Below are 23,217 nucleotides of genomic sequence, written 5' to 3'. Positions count from 1 at the left end.
TCTTCTCGGTGCCTGACTCTCCTGTGGTATTTTCCTCAGAGCTGGAGCCCCCCATGCAGGTGTTTCATGAGTGTGTTGAGTATTGCCATTTCTGTCACTTCCCCAGGTTGGGTTTGGCACCTGAGGTGCTTGGAAACCTGTGCCTGGCTGTGCAGGAAGCAGAGGGGTTGGCAATGAAGGGGATTTTACACACATTCGAGCACGTACTGCAGTCAGCTGCCTGCTTTTATTTCTCGTGGGCAGGTGCTTTCCATTTGCATTCCTGTTGTGCTAAGAAGTGCTTGTTGCTGCAGGAAATAGCCTCTAGGATTGCTGCTGTGGCCACTGCCGTTGTGGGCACTTGTTTCTATTGTGGGAATTGGTAGCTTACGTTGGGATAGGCAAGGTAAGGTATATCTGAGGGAAAAGAGAGCAAAAGATAAAAGAATACAAGACAGATGGTTGAGTTGTGAATGTGACTGTGTTTGTTATCTGGGCTTTGAAATGAGAACTGAACTTGGTCATGCTTGTGTTGTTGTAGTCATGTCCTGATTTTCTCAGGATAGAAATCCATATGAACTATATGAAATAATAAGAAATTCTTTCAGAGCAGTCCTCTGTTCCTCATGCCACCCATATCTAAGCACAAACATCTCTTCTCCCTTACTTCCTCCCTCCCTTGTTTCTTTACTTTCTCTTCCTCAGTCTCTGACTGAAATCGCTTCCTTCTCCTCTGAAGACTCATTTAGGGCCTGTGTCAGCCTGGACCTGCAATCTCTGAGTTTAAAGCTGCATTTCTGGCACAGTAACAAAATGTTACACCACTGTTTACTCTAGAGAAAAAGCACATCATCCTCTATCTTACTTTTTTGCCCCAGTCTGATTTTGCTCATGGTTTCAAGTGCTTCTTCCCAATGAACCCACCATAGCCCATGTCAGACACTCATCTCCCCCCATCCCATAACAATATTCTTCTTATCAAGTCCAAAATACCTTTCAGGAAATTTTGGCACCCAAATAGCAACGGTGCCAATGTCTGGCAAGATCTGACAGTCGAGTCGGGGTCTCGGCACACTTCTGGCACTCTGCTATCTATCAATAGACTGTAAAATCATGATGAATGATGGAACAAGACAATAATGAAAAAAACAAGTAGTTTAGTTAAATTAAAACTTGGCTACCCTGACGGATTATTTTTCTGCACTTGGACAAGGCATAGGAGAAGCTCATTCACAGTTCCATTCAATTGAAGTTCAGAGTCTCACATTTAGACACAAATCCTACAAATATACTATTTGGAAACAATTGGCCTCAGACCTGCAGAACAATGTATCTTTTTGGACTCGTAAAACAAGATTTTTAGGGTTGTTTTATGGTTTGTCTTTGCAGCCAGACTAGCTTGACTTGTTCCTGAAAGCATTTTTGGCCTCCAATCACAAACTAAATTGACATTATTTCCTGCATTAATAGGAAACAAATCAAAACCTTCTATTAGGAAGCCAAGGCAATTTGGGAAAAAAAAAAAAAAAGGAAAATAAAATCAATTAAAAAAAATTTAAAACCAACCAACCAAAAAAAACCCAAACAAATGCATCTTTAAGTCATGAGCCCTTGCTTTTGGCATGTTGTGGTACTTCCCAAAGCTTTTGAATGGCTGCACATTAAGAAAGGTTTGAGCTGTCCAGTTATTTAGGCTTCCTTTACTCACCTGAACTGCTGACTTTGTCTGTCCTTTCTTGCATAATAACTACTTTCTGATTGCTTAAAAGTACAGAAGCTTGTCCATCTGATTTGTTGTGTTTAGTCTTACCTAATTCTGTGTGTCTTGTATTGTTTTACCTTGTAGGGTCCACCTTGAAACGACTATGTCTAGGCAAAGATCACAGTAGTAGTAACTATCCCGTTTTTGTTTCTCAGTATTTCCTTCATGGCATGGGATGTTCTTTGCTTTTTTATTATTATTTTTTACTAAAAGCTAATTGTTTAATAACTAGAGCTGATGCACTTACCAGAAGCTAGACTATAAATTGTGATACTTTGAGAGTAATGCATGTGCTATGATGTCTTGGGAACCTTGCATGCTGCAAGAGAGTCGTGGTGTTCTGTGTGTGAGACCGTGCACGCATGCGGCCAGGGAACTGGGTCCAGTGTCTGTCTCTGAAATACACACCTCTATATGACTGCAGTTCTCTGCTGGAGGAATTGATAGCTTAAAACCACTCCAGCCCCCTTGAGCTGCATGAAATATTAAACACCAATTGAAGAGCTTTCTTCTAAAAATCTTTACTTTTCTCACTTTTACCCCAAGTGAAGGAAAAGGAATTGAGCAGTATTCGCTTAGAAGTGACATTGCAGGTTGAATGCATGATCATTTAAAGGTTATTAATGTACTTTATATAACTGTAGGACTAATTAGTGTACTTGGTTTCATTGGCTGGTAACTGATTAACAGAGAAAATATTCCATGTTCATGTTTGCTTATACAATCATTTTACTACAGTTCTATGAACTTTTTGCTTGGAGAGATGGTCTTTATTTCCAATCTTTAGCTGTCTCAAGTATGTTAGCTGAGAAGTTACTTTACATTTTCTGCTTAGGTCAAACTCAGACTCCTTCAGTTGCAGTGCCCTGCTGAGCTTGCTGTGTCAGACTTGTAGTAACTAAGCAGAAAAAGGGCAGAATTTTTTTTTTTTACTAGTTCTTCTAGAAAGAAGTGAACATACAGAATTAAATCTCTATCAGTACTCTTCCTGACTGCTTTTATCTACACCAAAAGTTCTCTATCTTTGTCTCAACCAGTCACCCTGCCCACTACAGCCTCTCTCCTCTCTCTTCTATACTTTCATGGTCCTGATGGGGTTTTTTCCCCCAAAATACACAAATAGCCATGTGAATGGTCCTGGCATCATCGAGAGAGGTGGTGGGCTCCCAGAGGAGCAGGAACCAGTCCTGCCTGTAACCTCTGTGACAATAACATTTTTCCAGGAGGACAGTAAACTTAAGCAAGTGAAATAAATGGTAAATTAATTTTATAAATGCTTGCAATGTTAGCAATACATCCCACCTCCCTCTTCCTCATGGTAGTGTCTGAGGAGATGTTGTATGGGATGTCAGCTTTATGGGGCTGCATTCCTGGCTTCAGTCCCTGTCCCTAATTTCACCCAAGACAAATTAGTAGCCAAGGTAACATGATGTGATAGAAAATGCAAACCCATTGGACTTGGACCATTTCTTTAAGCAAAGGTGTTCTGCAGCCAGGAGGGGGGAGGGTTAGAAATCCGAAAAGCCACCACTAGAGTGGCAGTAGGTGAGAAGGGGTTTGAGCTGCAGAGATAAGGCAGAGACACCATCTCAGCTCTCTGTGTGATTTTCCAGGATCCTCGACCAACAGCCTGGTGACATGTCCTGAGCCCCTCCCGCAGTCGACGTTGCAGGTTCAGGCCAACAACAGTAACAACAAGAAAGGGACGTTCACAGATGACCTGCACAAGCTGGTGGACCAGTGGACGAGCAAAACTGTTGGAGCTGCACAGACAAAACCTTCTTTAAACCAACTGAAGCAGAACCAAAAAAGGCAAGACATGGAGCCAAAGGCTAACCCCATGCAAATGCAGAATGAGACATGTGGAGTAAGTGGCCCTCCTTGAAGGACATACCTTTTGCTATGTGTCTGACAGCCTTTGCAGAACTCAGATGTGGAGGAGGACATAGACTAAAATTACTCCAGATAAATGCTTTCTATAAATGTCCAGATCTTTTCATTCAGTACTAAATCAATTTTTTTTTAATTGTCCTTTGGAATAATCTTAAGGGATATATGGGCAGCAATGTCCTTTGGAATAATCTTAAGGGATATATGGGCAGCAATATATATATAAATATTTATTTTAAAATTCCAAACTGCTTATTAACAGCGATGCAGAGCAATACTCCTATCATTATCATCTGTTGCTCAACTTCAGTTTCAGCTATTAGTAAAGTTTCTTTTTGATGTTTAATATTAACTTTCCTTGGAACAGGGACTGGTGGCTCTGTGGTTGGGAGCCATTGTTTGAGTGGAATTGGAGTGAGTTCTGTGCTGGGAGAGGGGACAGCTGGGAGGGTGCTGACCCTTGCCTTTTGGACAATACCATCCTCAAAAATGCTGTCAAAGTATCCTACAACAAATAAGGAACTGGAAAGCCCCCATTGGTCCCTTTCTGTTCTCAGCAGCAGGACAAAGCCATTGCAGGTGCATCATGTCTGCATTCAGTGCTGCTGAGGGCTGATACAGAGGCAGCACAGCAAGAAATGAGCACGTGTCCAGAATCCTAGTTCACCATTCTGGCCCACCCTGGTCTGGGTTTTCAAATCTCCTCACTAGCTGGAAAGTAATTTGACTAGTAATTTGACTGGTAATTTTTGCTGGGTTCATTTTCTTGGAAGACTGCAAATTGAGCCAAAATAGAGGAAAATATCAGTGAGGAGCTGTTTTGTAATCCCCTAAAAGCAAGAGAACTAGATCTGGATAGCAAACCACTGCCTTTTTGGGATGTAGAAGGAAAAAGTCCTGCAGCAGTAGTAGCTCTGTAGCTGTTGGTGAGGTGAAATGTACCAAAGCAGGAACCTCACCAGTACATCTGCTTTGGTACCTGCTGCTTCTTGAGTCAGTAAATAATCCTTTTGCTCAGTAATGCTTTAACCAGCTCAGGAGTAAGCAATGTCTACTTAAGACCCTTAACAGTTTTCATAAAATAAGTCAAAGTTGGTGCTAGTAAACCCAAACTAAAGATTTCCATAACGAGGCAGGGAGGGCACAGATTTTGTTACGTCACTTCTTACTTTCTTTTGATGCACTTTTTGCAGCGTTTTGGTCTCTTTCCCCTGAGACTGCTGCAGAAGTTTGAAGTATGTGGATGTTTTGCCCACCTGTATCTCTGGAGAAATGAGTGGTTATTTTACATATTTAAATCATCTGTCACTATCAATTTAGGGTTAATTTTACCTCTTGCAGTTTGGTGTCTCTGTCTCGAAGCCTGTGGAGAAAGCAGTGTGTCACTGTGAGAGCAACAGGAATGTTCCTATCTCAGTAGACTGGGTCTTAGAGGGTTTGTGTCTTTCTCAACCATGGCAGTTGTTCCAGGGAATCAGCAAAGCTGACTGAAGTTTTTTGGAGGTGATTTACTAGGAGCATGGAGAGGTTGGGATTCCCTGCTCTTCATTTTGCATTGTTCCTTGTTGTGTGGAGGAGTGGCATCAGCTGGAGCCCTGGGGTGGGTGAGACCTGGGGTGGTTTGGGGCATGAAGTCCTTGTAAGGACCATGCTGGCTGCAGCAGAGATGCAAGGGCAGATGGCAAACACTGCTGGTGTGCTTTTTGTTGAGTGTTTTGGCCACAAAGATGGCAAGGATGCTGCAGGTGGCAGGTATGATATACAAGAGTTTGACAGGGGTTGGTTTGGGAGTTCAGCATTGTTTTGCTGTTTGTACCCTCTGAAATTGGCCCTAACTGGAAAATTGAAGTTGAGGGAGAAGAGGGCTGCATGGTGTTGGAGAGAAATAGCCAAAGGAGGAGGAAGGGAGCAGCATGAGAGAACTCCTAGTGTGGACAGCTGGACAAGTAACCTGTGTATCGGAGGGATGAGCTCCATGGGTAGATGGCCTTGTGGTGAATCACAGCTGAGTCAACTGGAAAGACAAAAAGAACTTGGGAAATCACATAAAGGATGGAAAAGATAGCTTTCCAAGAGAGAGAGAATCTGAAGCTCAGGATGTACTTCTTCAGTTCATCTGGTAACACCGTGTTTTGTTGCCTCTTTGGATCAAAAATGCCTTTGCAAGAAAAGAATAAGGATTTCCAGCCCATCAGAGAAAGTTATAAGGTTTTATGTTGGAAATAAAGGCTGGATAAGTAGGAAACAAGGTCATTCTTATGCTTTTTGTGGGTTTTTTTTTAACTGGAACAAACTAGTACAGAGTTGTTAGGGTGGGCTGTCTCACATGGGCTTAGTTTTGGGAAAAGTGGTCCCTTGTGATAGTCACAAATGAGGGGCTGGGGCTGGCAGGATTTGTACCTTCACTTCTGCCTTGTCTCTGGGGATTACTGTAAAGAGAAATGCCCCCCTAAAGGGTTTCATACAGGAGTAGGAGTGAAGAGAGTTGTCCCACAATGAAAAATACATTAAACAAGCAAACAAAAAAACCCAAAATGTTATCTATACATTTAAATAGAAAAATACATTTTTTATTTTAAAATTTTTTCTTCCTGTTCACCTACTGTTATAAATATGCAGGGCAGTTGTGTGGCTGACTCAAACAAAATCTTCTCTTTCCCCCTGGAACAGAGGACTCACTTCCCTGAGTTATCTCTTTTTTACTCAAGACTCCTTCTACCACTAGCAGCAAATTGTTTGCTGTGAATAAAATATATTCTTTTTTAACTAAGTGAAAGCTACTCTTTAAGGCTGGAAATAGAAGAGAAACTGGTAGTGTGTTAAATAAGAGTGAGTGGTTTTCTTTTCATCCTCTGCCATCAGAAGTGTAGACAGCAATAATGTAATTGGCATGTAAAGGAAAACTTCACATTCTGCTTTGTTTCTATGGAAGTTACCAGTCCATTTGCCTGCAAATCCTGGTTGATCATATTAGAAATCTGGGGGAGACCTTTCATAGGGGGAGGAGCCTTCATACATTTGTGTCACAGGAGCATTGAAATGTACCTTTTCAAATGGCTTTGTGAAGCATGTAAATGCAGGTAGATTCTCAGCAGCAGCAGTTTGAAATGCAGTAGGAAATATTAGAACCGAGGTCAAACTGCCTGAGTGATTTCTCTATGTGATCTTTGTGAAGATATGATGAAATAATCATTTTTACAGGTATTTTGGTTAGCATTAGTCAAGAAATAAGTTTAGGAATATGAGCTGCCTTCTGTGCAAAGAATACTGAATATTGTGTACTTAAAGACACTCTTTGGAGATGCCTGAGAATGAAGGGCTTGCCAAAAATGTTTTCTATTCTCCATGCTATGTGTAGCTCCACGGGTTTTACAGGAAAAACATCACCTCCAAAAAGGCTGAAACATGTTCCCTGTGCATAGTGAGGTTGTTTCTGAAAACACACAGGTCTGTGTCACTGGGTGATGGGAGCTGGGGGCTTGGACACCTTCAGCAGCATCTGAACCTCTGCTGGCATTTCCTGACTCATGGGCTTGGGTGTGCTGCTGAGAGGAGCCAGGCTGGACATGGCCACGATGCCAAACCCATGCCGTAGCCCCTTCCCTGTGTCTTCCCTCTCTGTTGGATTGGGAAAATAATAAAAAATGAATCTGTATTTGAAACTATTCAACACTGCCTTGGTCTGAATAGTTTTCCAGGGAATTGGAAAAGCACACACACATCTCTTCAGGAGTGCCTAAAAGCTTTGGGGTTTCAACAAACTAGGCAGAAGTGATAAAAGAGATATCCATCTCTTTTATAATCCTTACCAGCTCATGTTGGCAGCCAGCTCTGAGTCTGCCCTGTGACTCAGTTTTGTTTCAGCAATAGCTGGTCCATACAGAAGGAAAACACTGATGCTAATGGGGTAGCCAGCAAAAGAAAAATTGTCTAAATCCTGCCTTTTCAAATGGGTTGTGATAGTTATGGTTAGCTTTCACAACAGAATTACCTGGTTTCCTCTGTTCTGATATAAATCCAGAAGTATTTATGGTGTTGGTATGTCACACCCAGTGCTTGGCTGTGTAGTTTGACTGTACTGGAGCTGTAAGTATCACTGGGGGTAGTAGCACTTTGAGGTTTGCCTGATAGAGCACAGGAAAAATTATAACAAGTCCAAACAACAGATTTGGGGTATTTGAACTACCCTAGTCTTTGTCTTGTGATGTTTATCCATTTTTACCATTGTTTTCTGGTATGTTTTTTCTGTGTATGTATTACTCTTGTTTTCTAAATGAGTTTGTGCGATTATTTGGGGGAAGGGGAATAAACAGCCACAAAGGAAAAACTGCCAGGAGAAGTCTGGTGTGGAGGAAGCAGGAGCTGGTGGCTGGTACCTGCAGGGACCTGTGCAGGTGCTCAGAGCAGAGGTTTGTCAGTGCAGGGAGAGTTGGGTGCATGCAGGTGAGGTGGCACGAGCAGAGGTGTGAGGGTGGCAGGTGAAGGTGCCACTGTCTCTCTTGGCTCAGTGAGTTCCTAGCTTCAGCAGAGGAGCCTAGTGAAGATGTAGAGGGGAAGAGCTTCCCTTCCTACCCATATGACACATGGCACCCTGCTCTCCTGAGACCCCACCCTCAGGACTGCCTGCAGGTCTGGGGTCCTGAGCACAGGGAGGCCCTGGGGATGCTGTGAGGGCTAGAGCTGGCCAGGCAGGTGTGACAGGAGCCCACATGGGCTCTCAGCTGTGCTGGGGACCATCACCCCTGGCAGCTCGGGCTCCTCCTCAGGTGAACCCCTGACCATGGACACAGCACTGTGCAGCACAGGGGCATCCCTGGCTGTCATATCACATCAGCCTGGCTGGTTTGAGATGCTGAGCCAGTCCTGTTCAGGGCTGTGCTGTGATCCCAGCAGAGCGATGCACAAACCTCTTTCATCACTGCCTGAATGTCCATCTGCTGCCCTTTGAACAGGACCAGCAAAGGGACTTGCAGTCTTATGGCTTTCCTGGAGCTAGGAAATCCACAGCTTTGGGGCTGCTTTTCTGGCATATGTTAATTCTGATGTTTCAGTCAGCACCTCCATGCAGGAATTGATGGGATGTGTGGGCCTCCATCAGTGTTGAGTCATCAGAACTGGTTAAAAAGGTGATGGTTAAAAAAGGCCGTACCCAAGAGGCTCCTACCAAGGGAAAGATGCAAGAACCGGGTGCCATGGCTCTTAAAGTATGTATTTAGCTCAGTTGAAGCATAGGAGGAAGGTAGAGGAAGCAAAGTTAAACCATTAACGTGTGTTTGTCGTGACATTGTCAGGTTTCATGTGTATGTGTAATGTTGGGTTTGGGGCATGACAGTTTTTTTCTGGTCACACATCTGTAGCATTAAATGCAGCCACTGCTTTACTGAGGAATTCAGCTGAGAAGGAAAAAGTTCAGAACTGGAATGAGTCAGATTTCTCAGGACTTTAAAGGAGCTGAAAATAAGGTTTTTCAAATTAATTTTAAAAAGGGCAAAAATGTAACCTCACATTTTTAGTGCCACTGAGTAATCTCTTGCTAGTACAGTCCAACTCCTGGCCCTTCACAGGGCACCCCAACAGCCCCACACATGCCTGAGAGCATTGTCCAAAATGCAGCATTTTCACAAACATCTGTTGGCATTCCTCACAGGTGCTTAGTTCAGTGGAAACCACCATTTTGAGGATGCTAAAACAATAATAACAGCATACAGAAATCTGCAGGTCTTAAAAATATATCCTTGATTCCTCTGTTTCTTGTTCTTTGGTTTCTATTAATTTTGGTGAGGTTTTTAACATTGTTGGTGTTAAATTCATGATCCTGAAGCATCTCCTTCAGTTCAATGTTCACTATCAGATTCAGGTTTCAGGTGAGAATGAGAGACAGGGAAGTGAAGGAGAGCATCAAGTAGTCCTGTATTTTTCTAAAATTGCCCTTAGAACAGAGGTTAATGCCCCAAAGTAGGACATCCTGGTGTCATTGCAATTTTTATTGTTAATTGAGAAGAAAAATTAAAATCACAAGCATGGAGTAAGCATCCCACACAACCTTAAGCATATATTCATTTTTTCTGCTGAAATTTCACCTTCACACCAGTTTTATCAATTGAATGTGAACTATCACATTGATGGGAGACTCCCAGAATTAAATAACACCCTTTTTTCTTTATGCCATAAATAGATGGCCTGGTGGGAGCCCTGGCAGGGAGCTGTGAATTCTGTGACATGAAAAATGTAATGAAATGCTGCAGTCATTTGGGGTAGCAGCAGTTCCCATGGTGTCATGCAGGATGGAGTGTGTAATTTGGGAAGCTCTGCCATCCCATCTTGAGGGAGGAGCGCTCTTTCTCTGCCCCTCGCATGCCAAAGCTGAATAATTGAAGTTTATGTTAATAGAATTTTAGAAAACTGTCTGGAATTGGTCCTGGCAGCCCATGAGGCAGAGCAACCCTGCTGTGTCCTCACTGGCTTTGCCTCACCTGGCACGACCAGCAGCAGCGCCAGGCAGCGAGCCACTGTGAGAGGTCTCCTGCCACCCTCAGCTCCCTGCGGCTGGGTGAAACAATTTTGTACAGAAATAAGGGCTGGAATTTTTAAAGTTCTTTTGAAGCTGGCTGGTAGAGCATGGGATTTGGGTTAATTCTGCATTTAGTGAAGTTTATTTACTTTCATGCACAAGTTAACATTGAGTTCCTTTGGACATGTGAGGGTGTTAATTTTCACTTGTTTAATGATGCTTCCTGTCTTTTTAAACAATGAAGTTATATTGAGGTAACTTTCCCCTCTGCCTCATATCAGCCTTTTCTATTAAATTCCAAATATTGTCTTTAAAAAACAAAAACAAAACCCAATCCCCCAACAAAAGTATAAAAGGAAAAAAGAAATGAGCCCAAAAGAAAGCCCCAAGGACACTGTGGCACCCCTGAGCCTGTGCCCGCAGCTGCCCCAGGGCCCGGCGTTGGGCTGACATGGGGAGAGCAGTGCCCTGTAGCAACACTTGTTGTGTTTCTCTTTTTGTAGGTAAGTTCGGTAAGGACAGGACTGGGGAGCAAGTGCCCCGTTCCAGTGGCTTGCCCCATGCCCACAGGATTAGCTCCTGGAGCTGCGCCATCCCTGCCAGTGCCCGTGCCAGGGCCCGCGCTGGCCGGCGCCGTGCCGCCATACGTGATGCCTCTCTGTCAGTACGGAGCCGTGTTCCCCTCACCCGTGTACGGAGTGCCGTGGCCGGGCCCGGTGGCGCAGCCGGGGCTGGTCCGAGGGCCTGGCATCGTGCGCTTCTCGCCGCTGGGCCGGACCTGCCTGCGCATGTACCCGGTGCCGCTGCAGCGCCCGGCCCGGCCCGCCAGCCCGCGGCTGCGCATGACCTAGCACGGGACCCTGCCACAGTGACCCTCCCACTGAGACTCTGCCATGGGCACCTTGACACGGCTGACCCTGTCAGTGGATGGCCTTGCCGTGGGTGACCCTGCCCTGGGTCCCGGTGGTTGTGATGCCGTCACGTTGGAGTGTTTGCTCTGTACATGCCGTGGTCTGTGTGGGATGGGGTGGGGCCCGGGGCACAGCCATACACTGCATCAGCAATCACTGTGAGGCGGCGTCACCACAGATCATTTGCTGTCAAGGCAATACCTGCTTCTGTCCCATTGCTGAAGACACTTTATTCCTTGTGTTCCATTTCACACTTGTGATCCTTAACATCATTGTACTTGAATTGATAATTAGCAAATTGTACTAACCCTGCAGGAGTTCAGTGCCTTGAATCTCAGCTTTCCAGTCCCAGCTGGAAAGAGATGTACAATTATTTGAAAGGTGTATTTTATTTACAATCTGCTTGTGAGTTGGAGGTCTTTTTATTTGCAAAGATATTGCAGGTTTACAGTTGATGTTCCTCATCAGTTTCATTCTGCTGTAAATGCTTTGTTTTTATTCATGGGTTGAATTTTCACTTCTGAAGCTTTTAGAAATAAGAATTGTGAGGTGAGGTTTGTTTGACATGCTTGTTTGATGCACTGATCGTAAAATTGTTGGTGTTTGTACAAGAAGTAGTGAAGTGTCCATTGTAATGTAGGAGCATTTACAGAGTGATCTAAGGAAGGTGTATATGAGGTCAGGGGAACAGCTTCAGGCAGCGCTCTCCCTTCTCCTCCCCAGCCTGTGGTAAAGTCATTGTAGATGACGACTTAATTCTGTAATGGGCAGCAAATGCTGTTTTCCTCTGGATCAGCAGCACATTGGATTTCATTTCCTTTCCCTATGTTGTGCTTTTATAATTTAGTTAAATCACAAGCTCATGCATGTTCCAGAAGTGAGGACAAGTAATGGAGCTGTTGATTCTAGCAGACCATATCTGCAGCTGGCTGTGAGCCCCCTGTGAGCAGAGCACATTTTGGGTTCTGCTCTGGCCACTGTACTTGAGGGCGATGTCTGCTCCTTGGTGTGCCAGCTGTGTTCATGCTAAAACAGAATAAAAATGTGAAGCTGTTCTTTTTCATATCTGACACTTCAAATTTGGTGTCTCACCGCCTTCTGTTTGGATTTTTTTTTAATTTATTTATATATTTATCTTTGTTTTTACCCAAGTTTGCACTCCAGGTGGCACGGACACCTCTCTCCTGTTCGAAAGTTGCTTTTTTCCTATTTTACTGTGCATAGAGCCTCCACCTGCACCTAGTGTAAAGGCACAAGGTAACCACTAGAGCTGGTTTGCCATGGTAAGTCTCCTTCCTTCCCTGAGCACTATGGGCAGCATTACAGGCACAGGACCCAGGTGTGGCCATACCCAAAGGCCCCACAACGACATTTTGTAGCCCTCTGCTGAGGGGCAGAGATGTCCTGTGCTGCCAAGCTGTGAATTGTATAGTTCTATTGTACTTCAAGCATTTTACCTGTCTAAATTACTTTGTTTGTACCCTTTGAATATATTATTCCATCAATTCAGTTAGAATTGAATTTTATAGACAATTATGCAGAGTCTTCTGCCTGGGCAAAATACTTACTGCAGTAAGAGATTTCTGTTCTCTGTACCATGTATCTTTAATTTGTTTGGGTTTTTTAGATTCATGTCGGTATGCTTCATGAGCAAACATGGAAAATATGTTCTCACACCGGGTTCCCTTCGGCTCACACTGAATCCTACAGTTTATGTTGCTATTGCCTGTATAGTCCATCCCTTGTATACTGACGAAGTCAGTGGCACTAAAAGTCCCAAGAAATTGTATAGATTAAAAAAAAAATAAACATTTTGTGCTTGAAAATGGTGTGAAAAACCCAGTGTTTTCCTAAAACATAGAGCAGTGTCAATTTCCAGCTGTTCCAGGTAATTCTGTGTTTGTTTTCCAGACTCGTTCTTGTCCCTGGATTGTGTAGCAGGAGCAGATGTGGTGCCTCCGGCAGTTGTTGGGTGCTCCCCACAGCAGTGCCCAGTGTGTGTGCTGGCACCTCGGGGCACCGAGCCCTGAGCCCTACCTGGGGCTGGGCTCTGCACAGCAGAGGGGCTGCAGCCTCAGCTGGTTCCTTTGAGCACATGGCTCCCTTGGGGCTGCTGGTGCTGCTCATGAGGATGCTCGCTTTGGTAGGTGGGAAAGAGGCCCATGAACTCTCTCCTGAGCTGCAAACACTAGGGAACCCCTTCTGAAGGATCCTGTCATCATTTCGGTGGGAGGAACTCAGTCCTGTTGCCAGCACCCTCTTGGCAGTCACCATCATTGAGTGAGGCTGCAGGAGAAATGAGAGAAGGGCGTGCAGGTGTGACAACTCCTGCTTCTGTCTCCGTGTGGCTTTGCTGTCTGTGCTGTGTTGGTTGGGAAGTCTCTGGTCCACGCTGGCTCCCGTCTGCCCCACGGTGGCTGCGTTGCATGGCTGTGCTCCCGGGAGAGGCGGGGTTGCTGGGGAGCAGGGCATGGATGCACCTTCCAGGGCCTTGGGGGATGTGCACCTGCCTGTTGCACTGGGGCCAAGCAGGAGCTCAGAATGTGTTGCTGGCATTGTCGTACTCATGATTTTTAATTTCCTGATGGCCCTCTTGGCTGCAGCTCTTCTGGCTGTTCACTTCAAGCCATGGTTTTTTTGCCCTCGGCTGTGAGGATTGTGTCACAGGGTGCTTTGACCTAGGTGGCAATAAAGCAAATGACATGAGATTAAATAAATGGAGCAACTTCTTGAGCAAAAGGTGAGCCAAGAGTAAGACAGAACTGAGGGGTCCATACTGCACCTAAAAAGATCCCCTACAGATCCCAGAACTGAACTTGTTTTATTCCTGACTGAATATTGCTTAAACATGCAGCAAATGGGTCAAACCTGCTGGTAGAATTCCTGGCCTTGCTGGTTCCAGTCCTGCATGTCCTGTAGCTCTGCCATCACCCAACATTCCCAGCCAGCACTGTGCTGCAGGGACATGTGGGAAGTCAGCACAGAGGCTCAGATACCAGGTTTCAATGAGGGAGCTCACAGATCCTCTGATTTTCAGTCTTTCAGTTATATAAATTTAATACAAATCTTGAAAAAATGTTTAACCCCCATAGTCACCCACCCAGCAGTGGGAAATTTTGCAGTTTTCAGTTTGGGAAGTTAGGAAAATGGTTGAAGTTTGCCTGTGTGCCTTTCATTTGGCCTTCTGATTGCCTTATGTGGTGATGGAGTATCTTAATGCATGACTGCATCCTGCTTTCCCACTGCATTCCCAACTTGCTTGGAGTAAGACTGGACATGGAGAGGAGCTGCTGCCATTGGCACTGCTCATCTGCCATCTGGGATGCAAGGCTGGGCACTGGAGATGGCAGGGAGAAACACTACCGGGTTTAAGGCTCTTTTGCAAATCTGGATCCAACCTCCCTGGAGCAGATTTCACTCAAAAGAATGATGCAGCACTGGCCCTTGCAGATTGCTTGCATGTTTAACTCTGGTCTCCAGTCCACAACTTGGAAGAGGGAATATTTTAAAAATCCTTTAGAAAAGAAAAAAAAATGTTTGAGAAGTTCATTTAAAGAGGAAATGTTGCCCAGAGCAGCTGTGGCTGCCCCTGGATCCCTGGAAAGGATCCTGTCCAAGGCCATGTTTGGATGGGGCTTGTAGCAACCTGGGATAGTGGAAGGTGTCTCTGCCCAGGACAAGGAGTGGGATGAGATGGGCTTTAAGGTCCCTTCCAACTCAAACCATTCTGGGACTCTGTGATTACTTAACCATTACTCCATATCTGTCTTTACACTGCTCTGTTTGTGCCTTCTACTTTTCTCTGAAATCTTTGACATTAGCTGAGGGCAAGACAAGGAACTGAATGGGTGAGGTGTGGCGTTCTCTGTGCTCCTGCAGAGTTACTTGTGTTGGGAACAGGGTGCCAAGAGACAGGATTCCTGAAATGAGCTTCTTCCTCCAGGGAAGAAGCTGTTTGGTGTTTGTGGAAGGAAATCACTAATACTTTGAATCATTAGTTTAACTTGGCTTTGCCAATGGTAGCTCTTTCCCTTCAAGCCTTTTTCATAATCCCAGTGCATTACTGTCAAGTCTGGGAACATGCAGAATTTTTCCAGAGAAGCCCCATGGATGGTTTTTGAGTTTGTGTTGATTGTTTGGTTTGCATGTGTTTGAGCAGGAAAAACATCTGTCTTCACATATGCCTTGGAAGTTGGCTTTAGGGAATTGTAACCAGAAGTCTCCTTCTAAAATTTATGTGATGTCAGTATTGCTTTCCCTGTCATCCCCACTCCCCCCACCACCTACACTGCAATGAAGGAAAAGGTTCAAGGCTTTTGGAGTGAGATCGATGTTTAATCATCAGATAGCAGCTATTATGGCAAAAGCTTGCTTTGTTTTCTGCCTTGCTGCCAGCTAGTTCCCCTCAAGTTTTCCATGGATGCTGTTGAAACTGTTGGCTCAGAGACAGTCACACATGAAACAGTTTCTGACTGTGTGTCATGTGCAGTAAGGTTTCCTTGCCTTCTCCAATTCTTCCTCTGCCCTCCTCTGTCCTGATTTTGGGTGATTTGTCTGGAGTAGAGTGGGCATGGTCTCTCTACAGAGCTTTCGACAGGGAGTTCACACTCTTCTTGTCATGGCTGGATGAATGTCTGATATGGGATTGAATTTATAAAACAACAAAACCATGATTGTGTGTTATTTCTGACTATGATCATTCATCATGGATTGAGTCCTTGTGGATCACCTCAGTGGTTCGTGGTGTTGGGCACCTGGCTGGTGCTTGGGCAGGCTCAGTTTCAGTGGAGCTGTCTGATGTGCTGACCTCTGTTATTATTTTATCCCCGACAGCCAGTTTCCTGTCTGTATACCCCAGAAATGAGCCCAGTTTGTTGATCTGGTGGGAATTGTGCTGTGACTCATGTGTGTGCCTTTTAGCAGGGGCAACATTTCTGGCTGTGGAGTGATCCCTGTAGATTCAGCAGGACAGGGATGCTCCAGCCCCAACCATGCTGCTGCCAGGCTCCAGAAGTGCAGTGTAATGAGACAGATTTTAGGGGCTGTCAGGCTACAAATTCTGCTTTATGAAGGAATTTGGTGCTCAGAGTGGTCTGGACCTGCTGCACTGCTGACTGTGCGAGCAGTGGCTGTGTGAGCACAGAGATCACTTATACCTCATCCAGGTGGACATCAGTCTTGGATCAGGAGATGGCTGCTGTTGGGAATGATGTGATCCTCTCTCCTCCCTTCTCAGGGGTAGTCGTGTGCTATCAAGGCTGTTTCTGCATATGCTTGGATCTATATTTGATTATCAAACTTTTGTCTTTAAATAATTTTCTCATGCGGACTTTAGGCTCTGCACGGGTCGAGCCTTCAGTCTGCAACACAAAGTCTCAGGAAGCTTTAGGGCTGACACGGTTACTGTGGAGAAGCTGTTCATAGACAATGCCCTATGATTTGATAAAGTATCTGTTAAAACATGAAATGCTTGTGAGAAGCTCTTGGTTTTTCCAAATCTGGTGAGCAAGGAGCACTTGGATGAATTTCTCCATGCAACAGGATGAATGCATGGTGAATATTGAGCACATTGTTGTAGTCACAAGGCAGAGGGAAAAATTAGGATTGTTTTTTCCCCTCAGAAAGGAGCACATCCCTACACTTTGCCTTTCATGACTGAGGCACCACTTGAGCACCAGCTATGGCACTGTGGCTTTTGAAGAGCTGGGCATGGTGAGAGCCTCTCCAGCCACTCTTCAGGGGTCTTCTCTGAGCCTGTTGCAGTTTTTGTGAGGCATTTAGGGCCCTGACACGTAAAAAAGAAATAACCAGCTGCAGTCCTTTTCAAATGGGGATTCTTCAGGTCTGACATAAAATAGCCCCAAAAAATATTTACACTGGTGTTGTTTTTTTTTTCAGTGACTGCAAATAAAGTAAAAGGTTCCTCAGCATTTCTAGTTTGTTTATCAGACTAGACAGACTGAATCTGGTATCTTTGTCTCAGTTAGGCAGCAGCTACAGGGTGTGCCATGGCTGCCTTTTCCCACAGTTCTGCTGTCACCAAGAAAACTCGTGGGTAACTGCACTCCCTGACCTCTCCAGCACTGCTGCCTACCCAGCCTGGGAAAGCTCAGGCTGACTGAGCCTGGAGTAAGAGGTGGGGTTGTTGCCCATGGCTGAGCACCTGTGGGGGTTTGTTTTAGGAGCTAAGTGCCTGGGGAGCTGGCTCTGTTCTGGGTGTTGTGGCTGACCCACTGCTGCCAGATGCTTTTTTCCCACTTACCTGGAGATAGTTAATTTTGTCCTATTTTCCTGGATGAAACTCCATGCCAAATGCTGGTTATCCACCATGAGCGGGTGTTGGGGTGGATCCAGGCAGATCTTCAGAGCTGACAATCAGAAGCTCAGGGAAGAATTATGAGGAAGACATGATTTTCCTTCCCTTAAAAGTAAATTCTTCCTGTGAACAGGCAGAGCAGGCAATACAGGAGGGAGAAAGTTGGGATTGCATCTAGCAAACACAAAGCCCAGACCACAGAGACCCAGCAGGAGCTGTGCCAGATCCTGGCAGTGTCTGCACCGTGCACTGTCCCCAGTGTCCCCTGCCTCCCCCTCCGTTCCCTGCATGAGCTCTGGGCACTTCCCAAAGCTGTCTGCTCCGTCACACCCATCTGTGCTGCCCCTCCACAGCAGCGTGCACGTGTCTGTCTGTCTGTCTGTGGAGCCTGTCTGGGGTGCATGTCCCCCAGCACATCCCCAGCGTGACTGGTGCTTGTGATGGGCGTGTGGTGCTGGCTGGGGGACACGAGGGGACACCCTGTGCTTCTGCTGCTGCCTCAGTGACGCGCTGCTCTCGGCACCTCCCTTGCCTTTTACCCTGCTCCTGTCATTGCTGTGCCCTTCACGTCTGTCCAAGCACCTTCCCCGTGCTCTGCTCCTCTGGCAGCAGATGGATCCCATCCCTGCCGGCGTGGGGCACAGCATCCCAGGGATGCTGCAGGGCGGTCTCTTCCAACCCAACCATTCTGTGATCCTGTGATCCAAGGCTTGACTTGTTTCTTGACAAGGGAGCCAAGCCTGCAGGCGTGAGGAGCTGGTGCCACGACCTGCCTGGGCAATCCCATCCTCCTCTGACACCCGCACATGGCCTCACATCCATCTCCCCTCCTCCCAACAAACTGAGCCAAATGCTGGCTGTCTGCTGCCTCTTTCCATCTCTGCCTCCTGGGAGCCTGGCTCTCCCCCCACAGGAATGAGAACTCTGGTCTGAGGACCCTGTGAGGTGCTCAGGTTCTGCCACCAAAAGAAATGGTTTACACACCTGAGCTCTCAGCACAAGTGCCCGTCTCTGTCCCTGTTTCCAGGGAGTGGGACCAGGAGTGCGCTCTGGCAGCAGCACCTCTCATACACTTGAGGTGCCCCAGCTCACGTGGCCTTTTTGGGTTTGGTTTGGGTTTTCCTAGATGTGAAATCCATATTTTTTTCTTTTAGATTCTGAAAATGAGACCATCAGTGAGTGACACGTGGCCCCCACAGCTACGGTGCCAAGCGCAAGGCCCTGCCGCGGCCAAGGAGGAGGAGGAGGAAGATGGGAAATGATTTATCGTGTGTGAGGAATTCTGTGCTGTTCTGGTCCATTCAACGCTATTTTGTAACTTCTTTCTAATAATTTTTTTATTTATAGTTGGAAATACAAAACTGTTATGCAATAAAAAATAAAGGAGAATTATTTTGGGGGAAAAGGATTTTGTTCCAAATTGTTCCCTTCTGTTGTGAGCCAGGTTTCCGTGAGCAGCAGATGGAGAAGAGGGAGGAGGAGGAAGAGGAGGAGGCACTCCTTCAAATGCTTTTTGTTTCACACAGTTAATTGTCATTTAAGCAATTTTCCAAGTGATAAACTAGGCACGCATACAAGAAAGAGAAGATCCAGTTCCATTTAAATTTCTCACAGTTCTTTTTTAAAGATGAGATTCTATTTTAAATCAACTAAAATCAAGTTAAAAACCTCCAGATCCTGCACTGGAGAATGAGTCTGCTTGTCACTTCCCTTTTTACCTCTCTCTTTTTCTCATAGACTGACCAAATTTTCTTGCCAGATTTAAATACAGTCTCAAGTCACTGCTGATTTTAAATGTAAGACTAAAATCTCCCAAAGATGAATGGGTAATTGGAGCCATTTTTAAGACTCTAAAGTGCCTTCAATGATCTAAACCGATGCAGTGGGGGTTTCTTTCTCTGGGTTCCCTGGCGGTGGGTTTCAGCTGTCTCCTGGACTGAGGTGATGGACAGAGTAGTTCATAGCAATAATCTCATGAGTAACCATTTATCCAAGGATTACTCACCTGGTTTTCAGAAAGCTGGGTTAGCATTGTCCTGAGAAGTGGGAAAATGCTGCTCCTGCTGTTACATCTGGGCCCCAAAATCTCTGCACCCATGGGCCTCCCTTGCTCCTCCTGCATTCCCAGCCCAGGCTGTTCTCACCCTTCTCTTGTTTTTGATACCAGAGCCACAGGAGCCTCCCCTGCCCATCAGCCTCTTGGTACCACCCTCCCTGCAGCTGGAGCCAGCCATTCTTTTTGTTGTTACCTGCTATGTCTGTCTTTTCCAAATCTTGGTTCTAAATAATAAATCTTATTTTGATGCTGTTGTTCCCTATTTCCTTTCCACCGTGGCCCCTCCTATCCACCAGCAGGGGTGAGGAGAGCACAGGTGGAGGTACATGTAAAGCTCCAGAACCATTCAAACACTTGGTTAATTCAGAATTTTTAAGCCCCAGGGCCAAAATATACATCTTTATGGTAATTTTCTGCTTCTCTGGGGTGCCTCCTGCCCTGTCCTTTTCTGAGGAGATGGACGGATCACCTGCATAGGAGCAGGTGCTAGATCATTGCTGGCCTTGGGCTTCCCTGCTCACAGGAGGTACCAACCTCTGTCCCTTCCCTAACTGGGGGGAGAAGGGGGACCCAGGTGAGTGGGGCACCTTCCTGTTTCTCTTTTGGTTGTTCTCTTTTCCCTGGCTGGGAGGGCAATTCCCTGCTGGGTGGGGGGACAGGGGTGTCATGTCCCTGAGGTGCTTCTCCAGGGATGTCACTACTCCAGCGATCATAGAAATAAAACACTGTGCTGTTGTCTCAGATTTTTATTCCCAAGTTTAAAAGATGGTTTTCTCCAGGGAAATCCGTTGCAGGATCTCCTGGGGTCCAGAACTTCCTTCATCAGTTGTTCTGAACATTTTGACTGCTTCTACAGACCCTTAAGCTCCTCCACAGCTGCAGGAAACCAAGGGGCCTCTGTCTCCAGATCAGCATTTTATAAATATTCTATTAATATTCAGATTAAAAATAAGGATTAGCACCAGGATTAAAGCTCAGGAGTGGAAGCTGCGACAAGCCCTGGCTGGTGGCTGCTCCCCACATCTGCCCAGCCCACCTGGCTTTGGATAATCTCTCCTCTGAAGGACTGCTCCCTCTGGGAGGGTACCCCTGTGTTTGCTGCTTGCTTGATGGTTTGAAGCTGCTGAGGGTCCCTGAGCTCCTCTGGGATGAACCACTGAATGGGATCCTCTAATTCACCCCATTATTCTGTGAGGGGGAACGGGTTTAAACTAAATAAGAAAAAATTTAGATTGGATTCTAAGAAGAAATTGTTCCCTGGCAGGGTAGGGGACCCTGGCACAGGGTGCCCAGAGCAGCTGTGGCTGCCCCTGCATCCCTGGCAGTGCCCAAGGCCAGGTTGGACAGGGCTTGGAGCAGCCTGGGACAGTGGGAGGTGTCCCTGCCCATGGCATGGGAGTAAAAGGATGGCTTGTAAAGTCCCTTTCAACCCAACCCATCCCAGGATTCTGTGGTCCCAATATTTCATCCCAGCCTCCCTGCTGGAGAAGAAGGGATGTTAGTACTGGGGGTTTATGGCAATGGAAGGAAATTCTTGCAAATGTTGAAAGCACAGCTCAGTTCCCTGCAACTTCAGGGGCTGCTGAAGCAGCGAAGTGTTTGGGTGGCTGCTGATTTTGAGAGGCAGGGAAGACTGGAAATGTTTCAAATCCCCTCTGGATTTTTGCAGTTTCTGTAAGACTTTAGAGGATATTTAAATGGTTTATTTTCTGTGCAGTTTCTCAGTGCTTTAGTTGTCTGAGCAGGAGAATATCTGCAATTAAAAGAAGGAATACATTTGGTGAGAGACTGATGTGACACCTGGGGGCATGTGGAGATGTTTAAAGCTGCTGCTGGATGTCTAACAGGGATTCCAGAGGCTTGTAACACAGTCATGGAGATGCAGAGCCAGTTAAAAATGTCAAACATAGCAACATCATTCTCAAATGTTTGCTGATAGCACATGAGCTGCTGGACTCAGTGGTGTGTGCTTCGGGAGAGGGATGGCATGGGGAACTCCATAGGGCTTTGCAGCCCTAAACCTTTTATTTGGGGACCCTTTGGGAGGTAACTCGTGTTTGTTATCCTTCTTAGAGCATGCATTGGTTTTTTAAAAAACCCCATAAACTGGCATCAGTGGAGCTCTGCATTGCTGTGCTGCCTATTGGTGGCAGAATGAACTTTCTGTGTCCAAAGATTGGCTGGTGATGCAGGGGTGGGAGAAGGCATCTGGAGAAAGACACCTTCCTCCCAAAACCCTCCCTGTGGGTTTGCTCTCACACATGAGAAGTAATGAACACCTTGAAAATCACTAGCAGTATCCCATTTGCTGTTGCGGTAGGATTCTAGGAGCACATTTCTGTATTTATTTTATATTTATTCAACAGTGAGAGATGTTATGAAGAAGCTGACAATTAGCAATGCAGAATATTTCTGTTTACTGATGAGCAAAGACAAGAAAAGAGACATGCAACTTGTAGAATTCAGCAGTTGGAGACTTTTATTTGTCCTTTCTATTTCCTTCCACCTACTGGAAGGTGTCCCTGCCTCTGGCAGCGGGTTGGAATTAGAAGAGCTTTAAGGTCACTTCCAACCCAAACCATTCTGTGATTGTATGATTATTCTTCACTGTTTTCTACCACTTCTTATTACAAAAGCAGACAAGGAAAATTGTTCAGAAATCACCTGGCTGGATGGTTTCTCCATGGGAAAACACAATTGCTGTAAAGCAAACCCAAATCCACTTCAGCTGGAGCTGACACTATGAGCAGGTTTCCTGTGTCCAGCTCCAGCTGAATTAGAAGTGCCCAGAGTGGGGCTGTGCCCCTGTCCCAGAGCTGTGGGACCCTCTCAGAGCTGGGCTGGGCTCTCCATCAGTTTTGAATCAGCTCTGAGATGCTTTGAGTTACCTCTCTTCCCTGGGTGCTTCATCTGCATTTGCACACCTGTGGAGTTGGTCCTGTAGGGAAAATGCCTCAATTCCACGTCTTTCTCACAGCACTGTTTATTTTCTTTATTTAATCTCTCTGGGTAAAATTTTGGCTGTGCTCAGTATCAGCAGCTCAGGCTCTGGTGACAAACACAGTGTCCCCAGGAGTGATGGCCTCTGTGCAGGGCAGGTGGGACTGTGCTGGCCACCAGTGGGCAAGGGGGCAGGGGGGCTCAGCTGGGTCAGGGGACCCCTGCTGGACCACAGTGGGGGGACAGCCTGAGATGACGTTTTCCTGATGAAAAAGCGAAGTTCCCCCTTTTTCTTTCCTCTGCTCCTTGTTCTGCAAAGCTGGAGCATCCCAAGGGGCTGTGCCCACCCTGGGAGAAGGGTCTCAGGAAGCTGGGGCTGCTCCATGGGGGCAGGGCTACTGGTAAGGGTACTCTGAAAAGGGTACTCTGGGCTCTGGAGGGGGTACATGCCTGCATACCCTGTGACAGTGTCATCCCTGTGGCTGCCAGCTCACTGCCCAGCCTGTCTCTTACCACAGAGTGAACCAGAGGGAAAGCAAACCCTGGGAGCAAACAGGGAATTTTTTAATTGTACTTTTGAATCAGATCTAGGACAAAATGTTCAAGATGTGGGCTGGAGCCTGGACAATTCCCCTGTGCCAGGCCAGGCTGGGATCCTGGGGGAAGGCAGAGGTGCAGCATTCTGTTACTGGCCTCCAACTATTCAAATTTCTATTTTTTAAGAAATCTCTGTGTTACATCCTGGCTTCAGAAGATACTGCTGTTACTGTTCATGAAATGAACAGTAACAGCATGGACATGTGTGAGCTGACCAAACCTGTTCCCAAACACTGATTTTTGCAGAGGACTAGA

At 46.0% G+C, this 23,217-nt stretch overlaps 1 protein-coding gene across 1 annotated transcript in view; it reads left to right on the top strand.

The window, feature by feature from the left end:
- Window positions 1-12,879, top strand: part of WNK2 (WNK lysine deficient protein kinase 2) — a 91,042-nt gene extending 78,163 nt beyond the window's left edge. The window contains 3 exon segments of the mRNA XM_054516062.1: window positions 1,826-1,870; window positions 3,355-3,608; window positions 10,646-12,879. Of these exon segments, the coding sequence (XP_054372037.1) occupies window positions 1,826-1,870; window positions 3,355-3,608; window positions 10,646-10,993 (647 nt within the window). The 3' untranslated portion in view covers window positions 10,994-12,879.
- The last annotated feature ends 10,338 nt before the right edge of the window (window positions 12,880-23,217 follow it).

This window comes from Molothrus ater, chromosome 11 (assembly GCF_012460135.2).
Source record: "Molothrus ater isolate BHLD 08-10-18 breed brown headed cowbird chromosome 11, BPBGC_Mater_1.1, whole genome shotgun sequence".
NCBI lineage: Eukaryota > Metazoa > Chordata > Aves > Passeriformes > Icteridae > Molothrus > Molothrus ater.
Note: the sequence above shows the minus strand (reverse complement) of the source record. Positions and strands in the feature narration are given on the sequence as shown.